Source organism: Haemaphysalis longicornis, unplaced genomic scaffold (genome assembly GCF_048455015.1).
Source record: "Haemaphysalis longicornis isolate Haplotype H1 unplaced genomic scaffold, Haemaphysalis longicornis Haplotype H1 scaffold_1, whole genome shotgun sequence".
NCBI classification, from domain to species: domain Eukaryota; kingdom Metazoa; phylum Arthropoda; class Arachnida; order Ixodida; family Ixodidae; genus Haemaphysalis; species Haemaphysalis longicornis.
Window position 1 is genome coordinate 414,505,490 of NW_027526203.1, and position 14,882 is coordinate 414,520,371.

Here is a 14,882-nt window from a genome sequence, read left to right on the forward strand (position 1 = left end):
ATTTTCTTTGCTGTGCGGAGGGCTCACGTTTTATTATCGCACTAGCACTTTTTCTTCATTGCTCTTTAAAGGAGCCATGAAGAGAAAATGCAAGTTGGTTTTATTCGAAAGATTTCGTGTTTTATAGTGCCCCCAGCGCTTGTCCGGATACAAACGGTGCTTTATTCACTGAGAAATTAAACAATTTAGGTTAAAATTTTGATTTTCCCGCTCAATCGTGCGTTTTCGTGGGCCCAAATGACATCACAGGAACCGACCGCTCTGCAGCCTAGAATACCTTCATTCACGCATCCGCCGTACAGGGTAGAGACACGTATACGCTGGCGCCGCCATTTTCGGTTGCTCGCTCGCCGCCGAAGCAAGTCATTGTGTCAAAACCGCGCTAAAATTATCGCCGCAACGCGGTTTACTAAAGAAGTTTGAATCATATTGTCTGTTTCGCGTTGCTAGGTCTCGTGGGAAACGAAAAGAATAACGCGTTGAGCCCGTTGGCCCAATTGCGGCGGCACGGGACCGTTCAAAGGTTGTCTCCACCCTGTACAGCGGTGTTGGTTTGTTCCCGCGTTTCTTTACGTTCCGTAACCTAGATGGCGCCACCATACCGTGGCAAGCGTTTGGTTTGTTTTTGCCCGCATTTAAACCTGGCTTGTTTTTGTTCTGGGAGAAAATATTCGTTCCCTGAAACAGTGCTCGCTCGACAAATGGAGTCACGTAAGACACCGTTGCTTGCGTCAATCGGCGAGTGTCGTCTGAGACAACTCCAAGCCCCGTAGTGCTGTGCAGCTAAACCAAGCATGGTGTGCGCAGTACGAACAGCAGAACGCATCAGTACTTCTATGTTTACATGTGCTTTCGTAACTTCCACTGTTTGTTCCATCATTCTTATTGCTTTGTAAAGAATGTGCCCTAAATTTAAGCGCAAATCGCTCGTTCGTCTAGTTTGTAAGCTCTACCTAATTTGCGTCTGCTTCTGCCAGCCTCCGCCAATCGCAGAGCTTAGCTCATGTGACATCATAGGTTCTGTTGCGGGAAATGAGCTGGTGGGTCGCATGACCATTCCCGTTTTTCCTAATTATGTAGCTTATTTGAGCGAAGTTTACGTTAAAAGTGGTGTCAGTATGATTCTAACGAGACAATCTTTTGAATGAACCAAACTTGTGTTTTCTCTTCATGGCTCCTTTAAAGGAAGTAACGGCTGACGTGCCCTGACCCCGCAGAGCTCGACAATAACATTTGTTGGTACTTAATATCGATGGTATCCAATAACGAAAAATTAAATAATGTGGACATAATCATCGGAACACATTTTCATACGATAATTAGGAACACAAAAATTATTTTTATCTCGAAACGGAACCTTTCAGTAATAGCAGCACGGGGTAACATAAGCATGCCTTTGTGCAAAGAAAGGTAAATGCGTAAAAAAGCGGGAATAAAGCTTGCGTACCAATGCGCAAAAATATGGGGGCAAATGTATCAGAAGTGTAGGAAAATATAAAAACAGTTGCAAAAGTGCAACAGACGAAATACCAATTCATAGATATAGTGGGGCGTCAGTAAGAATAAAGAACACTATAATTTAAAAATACGCTGATTTGTTACTGATATTTTGCGATATACACTTGTACCCTGAACTTCGCTTCATGCTGAAATTAAGGTGAGCTGTTGATTGGTACTCTTTATTTTTTAGAAGAATCAGACCAATTTAATTCATTCTCATAACTCTTTAAAATTTGTTTATTTGGGTAGGGCATTTTTTTTTGTTATAACTACTGTTGATGTTTTCCTGTTTCGCTGCAGAGCTTTGTCGCGTGTACATGCCTGGGAAATTTTTACAGATATGTTCAAATGGCCATAAGATATATTTTGTTTTAAAACATTGATCTATTTTTGACTTGCAGAAGTCGCCAGAAGAAATTTCATATAGTAGACGTACAACTAATTCCTCCACGATTATACGTTTGTAGTCATTTGTCGCAGCTGCAGTGCCCCAGGTGACGGACAGTATGCAATTTTGTGATAATGCACTAGCGTAATATGCAATAGTGATCTGCTCCTCATCTCTCGTGTCTCGCAGACCCCGGTCACACCCGCCGGAGAGTCCGCCCGCACCGCAGCGGGCCACAGCTGAGAGCCCCAGCAGCATGAAGCCTCGGAAGGCCCTACCTCGAGCACCATGGGTAATGGCATGAACAAGGTGAGCGCGCCAGCAGCGCCCCCGGTCGGCGCGACACTCGGCTCGAAAGTTCACCTAGTTCCCTACCGACTCGATCGACTAATCGAATCGCTCGCCCGCCCCCTCACTCACTCACTCACTCACTCACTCACTCACTCACTCACTCACTCACTCACTCACTCACTCACTCACTCACTCACTCACTCACTCACTCACTCACTCACTCACTCACTCACTCACTCACTCACTCACTCACTCACTCACTCACTCACTCACTCACTCACTCACTCACTCACTCACTCACTCAATCAATCAATCAATCAATCAATCAATCAATCAATCAATCAATCAATCAACGCTCAGACTGAATGGCTGGACCTAGGGACTTCAAATTTCGGGAATACATTCCCACCGTGCTGCACGGGGGGCTCACTAAGGTTAATTTCGGGAAATTACAGCCTTGAGGGAGTAAAAAGAGCTAAAGCGTGTTTTCGCATGCTCCTGGTTATTTCGCACCCATGATTGGTTTTTAGTGATGCATGTTAGCCATGCAAATGTCTACAAACTTGTTTTAGGGCTTCGCCCTAAGCAATCCCTATACTATAGGCTAATCTATAATTGGGTTAAATTGCTGGTTTTATACGAATTCCTCAGTATAGGTGGGACCGTGAAATATTCATGAAATATTAACGCCCAGCCATACTGCTGAGCCTATAGAGACTCGAAATTACGCGAGTCCTGTGGGGAAGGTACACGTGACGTGTGCAAGCGCATGTACCTACAGATGTGTGTGCGTATGAGCGTTATGTACACATCGTGTACACAAATGCGTAAACAATATAGGAAGAAAATAAATGATGGACAGGTGCCTCCTCCCCTGACAGGGATAGGGAGACAGCTGCCGGCCGAAGGTATACCCGGGCTATAAGGCGCCCCGTAGTTGAGGGCCCCGGAATATTTTGGCCATCTGGGGATCTTTGACGTTGTTCAAAAGCTGCACACACGGGCGTTGTGGCTTGCTGCTTTCATCAGGAAAACGGCCGGTACCGAACCCACCTATTCGTGCTTAGCAGCCTTCAGCATTCGCGCTGAGCAGCCTTATCCACTGAGACGCCGGGGGGGAATGGGGAATAAAAACCATCTCCACAGGATGGGCAATGGCGTTGCATTGGGTGTTCCCGTCAGGGAGGAGCGGGTTGGGGAAGAGTTGTGTTTTCCGACGTGCAGTCATGGAAAAATGAAATGCGAACACGAAAATATGGACCAGAGCACACAAATAGCGCGATTTCTTTCCATGCAGGTCAGATTGACATGTGGCCTTATTACAGTAACAATGCTGGGAAATTTGACTTTCCAGATATACCAATAGCGCACCATTATTCGACCTCCACGAACAGTATTTTTCAATTTTGAGTGTACTGGTTCATATCTTCGTGTTCGCATCTCATTTGTCCATGCCTGTACACACGCACACACACGTCCCCTGTCACCATATTCTTCAAGATGCATTAATCCGCCAACTCTCTTGGTAAGTCGAGCCCAGTCGTGCTTCAAGGACAGGAAAAAAAAAAAAAAGACAGGGCGCCGAATAGCAACCCATCGTTCGAGCTTAGGCACACCGTATACGGTGATGGGCTGCCGAACGATTTTTCTTGCGCGGATCACGCAGGTGCTGCCGGGGGTGTACATCGGGAACTTCCGAGACTCCAAGGACCCCGAGCAGCTCCAGGCCAACAACATCACGCACATCATATCCATCCACGATACGGCCAGGAAGCTGCACGAGGTGAGAGCTATAGCTGCCATCGCGTGGGAGCCTTTCACTCCGGCAGGTGCCCTAAAAGCGGTGCTTATCACGACGAGAGCGCTCTTCTCTGTTCCCGTGAAAGGACAAGGTCGCATCACTCGGCTTTTCGGGAAACTTGCGAAGCAACGCTCGTGGCGGCTGCGGGGCCATCGATATCGTGTGCCTGCGGAAGGAAACGCAGAGAGCAGGAATGGAAACCTCTCCGCTCCCCCTCTCCCCCAAAAATACAGATTAAAGGAAGTTGGCTTTAGAGTCACGCTAGATGCACTGATATTGACAGAACGGGGCATCAAATTTTGAAATCTCGGCCACGAGCCGTTCGTAGAGCAAACTTAATCAGCTGGACGCCAGAATACAAACATTTTGCCCATTGGAACTGTGCAGATTAGACATTTCAAAGGCATTGAAATACCCGCAACGTGGACGCGTCCCTGCTTTTTGAGTTTGTGTGTGTTCTGACGTTCCTGGCCTTGCACAAAATTAAATTAAAACTTTCGATGCGATCGTCAGGACTTTCTTTTTTTGTTGTTTTTGTCGTGGCTCAGAAACGGCGAGAAATAAGCGCTAGCCTCAGTAAGAAGGGCGCGTCCCTGTTGACTCGCGTGAATCACGTACAAAAAAAAAAAAAGAAAAAACCCATCCGGCAACCTTCGCAATTGAGATGCGAAGACTGAGGAAACAGCTGAGCTTGTAGTCTTTAATGGCTTTAAGTCGGCTTTTCTTAGGCCTTCCAATTTTATCGGTAAATCGGACACTGATCCCGCCGAGCGCACGCCGTCTCTCTCAACTGCCACTCGCCGACGCGCGCCTCCCCAACCGAACATCTGCGCCACGACGCGCACTCCCCACACCTGCTCGTCGGCGCTTGCCTCCCGGCCACTTCCCTCACACTTCTTCGCCTAGCATTTTCCTCCTCTCGACTTTGCTGCACCGAGTTTTTGGCGACGCCTCTCTCTCTCTCTCTCTCTCTCTCTCTCTCTCTCTCTCTCTCTCTCTCTCTCTCTCTCTCTCTCTCTCTCTCTCTCTCTCTCTCTCTCTCTCTCTCTCTCTCTCTCTCTCTCTCTCTCTCTCTCTCAACTAGGAGATCACGGAAAGGAAATGCTGGGCGCCCCGAATGCGATGATGGCGCATTCAGATACACACCGGTTTCATAACGCGAGGTACCCAGGTTTGATTCCGACCACCGGAAGGGCTTTTTTTTCCCCTTGAGGCGCGCACTCCCCAGACCTGCTCGTCGGCTCCTTGCCTCCTCGCCTCTTTCCCTCCCACTTATTGGCCTAGCCTTTTCTTCCTCTCCACTTTGCTGCGCTGAGTTCTGAGCGACGCCAGGCACGGATGGAACTCAGGCTTAAACAGCTCCGTTGTTAAAATGAATCCTGTACGAAAATACAGCAACCTATTGCAGCAGTTCACGCAAGGCGGCAGCTGTCGACGGGTTGACCGTTTGGATCTTCTCGATACTTTGGTGGGACCCGTTTAATTTGGCCATCGCATTGCATTATGTTGGTGAGCCTACTGGGTTGGTCATTGCGTCTTCACCTATGTAACCCGTGAGAGAGTTTGTATCCCGTTTCCCAATGGGAATCCTTTTAGGAACCGTTGCCTTGCCCTATCATCTCGTCGAGAATTCCTTCCAACAGGAATACTGACGGAGGCGAACCCCATAAAACCGTTACAAGCCCCACGAACGCCGGCGAGTGGGGACGCTCATGGGAAAGTTTATTGCTGTCACCGTAAAGCGCATAACGCGGTTAAGCCACTCCTCGGGGAGCCCCGGGGAGGAATTATTCAACGCATACATGCATGAAGTTGTGACGACGTAGAAGGTTCAGCGCCAAGCGTATACCTAAGGTGCTCTTTCAGCAACACAAGTCGCAAACAGTGCATTTTTTTTATTTTTCTGAAAGCTACGTTACTTGTGCGAGTGTTCTGAAACTGTGTTTTGACTTGAAATAATTTCGTTATGCACATGCAAATGTTCATGCAGAAAACGTACTTGCACGTGATCTCACTGTGCGCTCCTAAGGTTAGAGAAAAATTGTTTACTGAAGGTACATATTGTTTAAATGCGAATTCAGCCTAGTAACAGCGCAAAGGGATGAGGACGAGGATTAGCTGGGACACGGCGCAGGTGTCGCGTCTGCGCCTCGTTCCTTTGCGCTGTTCCTAGGATGTTCTACCAACGCGCCCAAGCTTACACCTTAGCAAATTCTGCGTGCGCGCGTTTGCGCACTTCACCACCACACGAGTTTTTTTTTTTTTTTTCGCAGACAGAAACGTCGCCCATTATGCAATATCTCCTGTACAGAACATTATAGGCGCATTCTTCCGACCCTTGTCACATGTTTCTAGCGCCATAAATTCTTACTCCTAGAAGGAATTTTGCGGACGCCCCATGCGGCTGTGCGACGAAACATTTTTGACTCTAGTAAACTGCTATACCCATGTAATTCTAAGCAGTAGCTTATTTTTTCAAAATATAAAAAGATGGGTGATATGTTTAATGCTATCCTGAATTAATAATATTTACTTTGTTGCCAGATCACTCAACATTTGTTTTTTATTCTTGGTCCACATTATGAAACTGAGTGACTCTATTAACGCAGTTTAAGGTTATCGTTAAGCCACCATCACCATCTAAAACTAAAAACTATATAGTTCATAAAACGGGGTTAAGTGCTTGCACATTTAACACATCGCCGCGGTTTTGCTTCGTTCATGGCAGTTGTAAATGTGGTCTCAATGAAACTGCTCAGTTGACTCAATTTTCTGGGACTCAACAATACCAAAAGGCAGCGGCTAAACAGCTTGCATCCTTGCATAAGCGAGAAGACAAAAGGAAACAAACGAACAAACAAACAGACTCAGAGGTTATACAAACAGAAGCAAAACACGTGCGAGACACCTAGGAATTACATGCTCTGACAAGAAATAATTCTTGTAAGTTTTTCTCGTTCCCCCATCCGCCTATTGCCAACACCTCCTGCAGCATCTAAGTACACTGAGAAGTTGTATTCACCTTAAGAAATCAACCTATGATCACCTTTGACTGCGTCGCAGGTTGCATAGGCTTCCTATTTCTACTTTGGGCATGTTGACAAAATTTTCGGTGCCCTCTGTTCGTTTTCGCGCCGTTCTGTAACCAGATGAAGTGGTAGAGGAACATAGAAGGAAAGAGTGGAGATAGCGCCACGCTGTCAAGGAGACAAGTCGAGGCGTGGCTCGCCAGCTGCCTCTACTTTAACGGGACTCGTGACTCTCGCCATTGCTTGTATACGCGCTGTATCGAATCGAGTCTGCAGCCAGTGCGAGCGGGGAAAGAAGTAAGAATGGGAATGACGGCGACAAACTGCCGATACTGGTGGGCAAAAAAGGAGCGACAAGCAGCCAAAGCCGCCGCTAAAGCGAGAAAACGTGACCGCTGAGACCGTTACGGCGTTAAGAACGATTTAAGAGGGACGTGCGAGGGACGCCGCGTTGCAGACTTTTGAAGCGGGAGCAAGGCTAGCGCATCGAGCCGAACCTCAAGTTCGCGAGGGAAAGAAACGAGATGCTCGCATTTTCTAAGTGATCCACCACTGTATCCTCAATTAATTTTAATTCATTTATAATATGCAGTTTTGATACCACTTGCTTAGAAAATTATTTATACTGTGCAGCTTTTCATTAGGGCTGCTTCTACACGCATAAGGCAAAAATGGCAAACCAGTTAAGCGCCTGAGGGGCTGAACAGAGTAAGCAGGAGCACCCTTCGCGAAGCCACTCCTCCGCAACGTGTACCCTGCCATCCGTCCTTCCAACAGATAACGCCTCCCTTTGCCCCGTTACGTGATACCGCCGCAACAGCCCGAGCATTTGTCACCCAACCCAACCTTTGAGCAGCGGATAGCTCTGCTGCCTCACTAGGGCCCGACAGATCAGCGACAGCCGGTGCGACAGGCCACGAGTGCCCCGGAATACGGGCACCTCAACACGAGGGCACTACTCGCTAAAATTTTTTTCAATAAAGTCTTTAACACGAAAATGTTTTGTTACGGGATACACAGATTTCAACGACATCATATCCGTCACGGAAGTGACGGCAGTACAAGAAGCGGCCTGTAAAGGGTGCAACCCTGCACACAGGGTCTTCTTGCGGGGAAGCAACCTTTAGTACTAAATAGTACGTTATATTTATGGTTGTTCGTTTTCGGGTTTTATATTTTAACACGGAAGCGTTTTATGCCTTCATACACCAAGATTTCACTGACGTCATATCCATCACGGAAATTACGCCAGTACACCTTTGCCGAAGCTACCTGCCAGCAGGACTTCGCTCGCCTAGCACACCGACAGCCGACAGCACAAGACGCCGCCGACGCGCAAATCATGCTCAGCTTCAGATTTCGCTGCACGTTTCACTTTCGTGTTTTACCGTTTATTATGACAAAGGAATCAACCACAGTTTTCTTCTCCTTCTCTTTTCCTTCGAAAATTAAGTTCTTGCGACATACACTGCAGCTGCTTCTGCCAGAGGTTAGGGCAGCAGCATAGGTGAAAAAAAGTTTCTTCCGCTGGTGGCCTACTTAGAGGCAGTTGATTCCAACCGGAGAAGAAAGTAAATGTAACCGCCCGGGGGGAAAGCGGCGGGGCCCCACGTGAGTGCGACCCGGCGAGCGTCACGCGAGCCTGGAGCGGGCACGGAATGTCCCAGATGGACGCGCCGCGCCAACAATGTCCTTTCGACACGCACAGCCGGCACCTCTGGTTGAAATCGATACGGCACGGCGCACCCTTTTTCCCCGGCACATCGGCCGCTCACGCAAGCGGCCGACTACCTCGTGCTCATCGCAGGCCATGCCATACACCACTCTCGTTCCATTATGAATATTTAAGCGGCACAATGCTGTATATAGGCACCCGCGTGATTGCCAGCATCTGTCTGTACATCCGCGTGTCGATTACCCCGCGAGCAGGAACAGGAGTGCACAGAGATCGTCCAGTCTCGTTAACCGCCACCCAAGCTGAGTGGCCTTCTTCCGCGCATTTATTGTCACGCGGAAAGGAAAGCATTGAGAGGCCCGCCCCTCATGATTCACGATCCATCTATACAGCTTGAGCTTAATCGAAACGCCATTGAAATGCATCGGGTGGACCACGGCTGAAGCATCCCCGACCGACGAATCTCCCGACATAAAACAAAAGCCCTTTTTCCTTTTCACAAACATTTTATTTTTTGTAGCCCATCTACCCGAAGACCAGGAACGCGGACCCGTTTTCCTTGCTTTTAATTCCCGAAAGTCTCGAGTAAACCAAGCCTACAGTACAGAGTAAAACGAAACACGCCTTACGACGATTTTTCACGCGGAATATGTGTACAACTTCGAATAATTGAATTCGACCACGCTATACATGAGCTGACACGTGCGCCTTCTTACGAACGACTCGGATCAGACTCCTCTAAGGCAAGGCGTGCGTTGCACAAGTTCCCTGAAATGTAAGTCAGATATGTGCCGGGCACTCGATTGCGCACTGTCTGTCTTACACCCTCTCAGCGAACAAATATTTCCATGCACGTGTACGGTTCTTCCTGGCGCTTCCGCCATTTAGTGGAACGTGTTTCATCACGAAATGGGCGCAGCTATTGTCCACTGGAACAAGCAGTAAAGATGCGACCGGCGCGCCGTCCATAGCGGAGCAGCATTTTGAGGCTGCCGTACCGTTAATCTGGATACGCCGCCGTATACACGGTAATTTGCAGCCTTTCAAATATTCAGCATGTATAAAGGCGGCGCCTTTCTTCTACATGCTTCCATGCGGGGATCAGTATATAACGTTTCGGTTTCGGGAACGAGAGCAGTTGACTGTTTTATGTCGCTTCTTACTACGCCGCCCGACGACGCAGCAGAAGCAAGAGAGCTCGTATTTTGGGCAAGACAGGCATTATTACCGAGGCCCCATGGAAGACAGAAATATTTATGGCAGAGAAAATGGGGCGTAACTTTTCTAGACCGTAAGCCTTGGCTGGTTGCGGCACGGAGCTGCACACTGCACGGGTCCAATTAATAGTGGTGCCGCCGTGACAGTTTTGCGGTATGGCGTCTAGACACCATATGAGAAGTCAAGGATTAAGGACTTGAATACAGTTCTCACAGACCGAGAGAAAAGCGTTGACATTGAACAAGGCGTTAGAAAAAAATATACATTATATACGTGGTGCGGCATGGTTTGGAAGCATTCGGTGTTAACGTGTTTTTCTTTCAGCTTACTATATCCTCGGCCCAACACCGAATTCGACGCAACGGCGAGGTTTATCAGCGAGGCCTTAAAGAAGCTACAAGTGAGGCAAAAAATAACTTGCCAAAATTCTGTTCCCTTCAGGTATCTTGTGTAGCGATTCTCAAATTAGGAGGAATCGTGTTGGCGATTTGCATCAAGAAATTGGACACGATACGAATCGTTACCATGGCGTCGTGAAGCTTGAAGTTACCATTATGAACAGCACAATCGAATCAGGTGATTCAAAGGTGGTGAAGCGTTTAAAGTTATGTGGCAACAATGACAGACACACCATGAGCAATTTCACTCTGTGAAGGACCAGCGAAGCGGTTTTATACACAATGCACAAGTGACACAGAATTATGAACAGAGGTACGAACGCATTAATTGGGAACTGCCCAATCACGACACGTAAACAAAACTCGGCGTAATGACAGAGTCGTCTCAGTGGCCAATTGTCACACACAACTTCCTCCCGTAGATGACCATGCATGTAATTCTGTAAACGGTAATTCTGTAACGTTTACTATGACACCGTCACCTAATTAATTACGACAAGTATATGAAACTCACAGTAACGATAAAGTCGTCCTAGTGGCCAATTCTCATTTATTTTTATTGGAAAGTTTTGATAGAACGAGAGTTACAGCCGTTTTTTGCTGAGTATTAGGGATAAAGTTGGCTATGCCACAGGGCGTTTTTGCACACGCACGGGAAGAATGCCCGGAACCATAGCCAAAAAAGCTTTGCCTTAAAAATTAACTTGCCGCCGCACTTAATCTAGCGGCATCGCAAAGTATAGTAATACGAAACAAAATCGGCTGTGGGGTAGTCCAGTGGTGCCTCTACAACAATGGCGCGTTCGCGAATTATCGCCGCCTACCCCTTTTGTATGCCTCGATGGCTCAGTCCACGAACCAACCTTAAGCTCCGTATGATTATACAGGACGCCGTATAGAGAACCTATGGCTATCTTTCCTAACTAGGCCAACTTCTGTGGCCTGCGCTGTATTACAGTGATAGAGCATTGGGAAACAAGACAAGCCGCCAATAGGACACACGACATGTGATCAAGTAACAGCGCGTTCTCGAACGCGCTTTTTCGAACGCTTTTTCGAATGCCGCGCAACAGCGGCCGTATCTTCCGAGAGATGCAGAAACTCGCACAACACGTTCACGTTGAGAACGGCACTGATGGGCCACTTAGCACTTAATTCATTGCCGGATTCCGAGAGCTGTGCTAGTCGCATTCCACAGCTACTGTCAATTCCGAGGCTCGCGCGCCAAGGATTGCAGAGTCTGTCGCGTGCGGCTGTTTTTTGCTCATGGTTGCTACTGTGGCGTCCTTTCCATCTCGCCTTCGTGTTCTTTTGCTAGCTTTCTACGAACAAACTCGAAAAGCGTGAGTCGTTCTTTTTTTTTTGACGTTGTCTGTCTAAGTTGTATTTCCGTGCTAGTGGTAACATATCGTCTTTGTTGCAATAAATTATTCATACACAAATGACTTCCCCAAGAGTTCAAAGCAGGGGACTTCCAATGTAAAAAAATATCGATATTATTCCATGTGGGGGAATTCGGCTCTGATCCGGACACATAATTGCGGCAGTCGTCGAAAGGTCTGGCCTGCACCCCGCAGCATGTCGAAACTTTCCCGCAATATCGGTTCGAAGGCGAATGGGACACCACAGAAAGCTCAGCAGTCGATACGACGATACAGTGCGACTGAGATGAAAGGAGCAGACTTCCTCGCTGGACAAGCAGTCGAAAGATGCGGGTAGCGACCCTGCCTAACGGTCATGCATACAGCGGCGTGGGCTCAATTTGCAGATCGTCGGGGTCTGTTTTACAGAACCTATATTTACTGGGACACTGTAACTGGGACAAAAAAGGCTTCTCGTATTTACCATGTATTAAATAATGCAAGACCCCTACTCCGCAGGGAGGCAGAATAAGTTTATCGATCGCATACGTATATTGCATATGTTAGTATTCAGGAGAGACCGCCTGTGGATGAAGAAATGTCTGAAGTTTTTGACAACGGTCTCTCACACTTTTGGTACTGAATAGGAAACGAGCTCGTTTAAGGCGGAGCAGGATCCAGAGTGACCTTTTAGGGGTAATGGTTAGGGCTACTGTCGGGGGTGCTTGGAAGAGAGGGCACACGCCCTTCCCCAATTATCTTGTTGGGCCCGCTACTAATTTAATATGTACGGGATTTCGGAGAGATGAAAGCCATGAAGGCGTAACAATAAATAACTGGAACAAACTTACGACAAGTAATAACGCAGCAGTTCAAAAAGGTTGTGCAAAAACAGAGTGGTGAGCTGGGCAAGTTGGTATGGCGTCATTCAGGACAACAGCGCGAAAAAAGATGTGGATGAAGGTAACGGAACGGACGGAACGGAAGGGAACGGACAGGACGACAGGCAGCGCTCGTCCTGTCTGTTCCCTTCGTCCACGTCTTTTTTCGCGCTGTTGTCCAGAATGTGCAAAAACATTTTGCTCAGTTCTGTGTATTCAAGCACAAGGTTAGTTAACGCAAATATTAAGTTCATAAAATGGTTCTGCTGGGTTTCTATGAGGTGCCCCGTCTGTCCGGAATGGATGAGTAGGAAGGGAAAACACGCCCAGAGCAACGGCAGTCGCCACACGTACGACAGCGGAGGGCTTCGGGCCATAGCTCGCTTTTGCCGGCGTGAGGAAAGCGCTCGAAGCCGTGCCGGTACATTCGCTCGCGCTGCGGCTTCTAATGCGGCCGCCAAACAGGGCCGACGAAGCCTTCGAGTACACAAGCTTATGCGTCGAGCGCGCATTCGCCACGCTCGTGTGAACCGTGAGTGATAGATTGGCACTGCACGGCAGGACGGCCCATACGTGCACTGCGTATCGATTCGCGGCCGCTGACGCCATTCACGGCCCATCCTATATAAAACGCCAGGCGGGCGGCTCGCGGCTATTTTTTCTCCGCACGGCTGCCGCAATGCATTCCCGTGGCTGTTTGCGTGAACAGTCGCTAGCACGCAGTTTGGGCCGGGCTGTCTCCTTCTCTGCTCAACCCTCACTTTGTCGGAAAAGGAAATACTCAGTGTATGCCTACCATCTCGGCCACTTCTTCGGGTTACTACAGCCTAGCTGTCGCGAGGTGGTACATCGAGCATGAACTGCGTGCGCTCTCAAAAACCTCATCGTCAGTTGTCAGTCGTTCAAATAAAAAAGATCTTCGAACACAACCGAACCTAAATGGGTGGCTTTCAGCAGCCTTCTGCAGATAAAACAGTGCAAGAGTAATGGCATTTGACATCGCTGGTCGACGTCAGGACGGGAGGGAAAAGAAGCCTGTGAACGTGCACAGAAACACGTGTTGTACAGAACAAACAACAGGAAAGCAGGAGTTAGGGGCTAGCTACGCCGCAGATACGATAGCGCCCCGCGGTTTTTAACCGTCGCAGAGAGATCCGCTATTCACTTGCGGAAACACGCGCTTGCGGTCCTTTCGCGGAATATCGTGGTAGGCCCGGACAGCGAAAGCGGATCCGCAGTCATGAACACGCTGGAATCTAGTAACGCTTTCAAGGAACTGAATGGGTGGCCAGCAAGTGCGCTTGTTGCCGCCAACCAACCGCTTTGAATTCTAAGCCGAGCCTGACAGTATCGTGCACTTTTGGACCGCTGTACGTTGAAAATACCCTGGAGCTTAGTTTGTGTCTGAACCAGCTGCCAATATCTTGCTCTCACAAGGTACAGGCAAAGGCCAGCTGACATGCTTGACACCTGTGGGCCGCAATTTCCTGCCTAAATAAATGCCAAATTTCCGATACTGTGAACTCGCAATGACAGGCTACGATGTGCTGGGGCGTAACAACTTGTTTCCGTTTCTTTCAACACTGGAAACGGAAGAAGAACAGAAAAGATTCCAGAAATACGGAACATCGATTGACTTAACACAGAAGAAGCCACGAGCAGTATTGTTCGCACCTGAACAAGGGTTCCTAAATTGGCCACGTACCTGCTTGCTTCGTCTGTCACGTGACCCTCTTCTCTGTCCCGTCTCTCACTTCTCGCACCCTTTCCCCTCCCTTCCAGCTGTTCCCATGGTAAACGCCAGGATTGTTTGCACAATTCAATTCCGTTTTCTCGCGTTCGCAGGGTTGAGACAATTTGTTACTGTTGCCTTGGAGCGCCTTGAGCTGGAGCTCGACCTCTTTTTTTCAGTTCAGTTTCTAGTTCTAGATCTCCTCACTTCGACCACGAACGTGCTCTTTTTCTATTTGTAAAGAAATGTCACCGCTGCTGGCAGTTATGGGGTGATGTTTTACGTCGAATACGCCTAACGTTTTCTTTTTTCTGAACAATTTGACATATATGAAGTATGTCAGCAGTTTTCGTAGCTAAGAAAGGTTTTGCCTATACTACTTGTTCGAGCTTTCTAAAAACTTTTAACCCGGCGGCTGAATATGGTTACAGACAGACACACACACACACACACACACACACACACACACACACACACACACACACACACACACACACACACACACACACACACACACACACACACACACACACACACACACAGAGACAGACAGACAGACAGACAGACAGACAGACAGACAGACAGACAGACAGACAGACAGACAGACA

At 48.2% G+C, this 14,882-nt stretch overlaps 1 protein-coding gene across 1 annotated transcript in view; it reads left to right on the forward strand.

Annotated features, from left to right (window-relative positions):
- The window catches only part of LOC144155556 (dual specificity protein phosphatase 22-B-like), a 59,870-nt gene that overhangs the window by 14,645 nt on the left and 30,343 nt on the right, over positions 1-14,882 (forward strand). Inside the window, exons 2-3 of the mRNA XM_077687072.1 lie at positions 2,078-2,197; positions 3,846-3,962. Of these exons, the coding sequence (XP_077543198.1) occupies positions 2,177-2,197; positions 3,846-3,962 (138 nt within the window). The 5' untranslated portion in view covers positions 2,078-2,176. The remainder of the gene's footprint in view (positions 1-2,077; positions 2,198-3,845; positions 3,963-14,882) is intronic.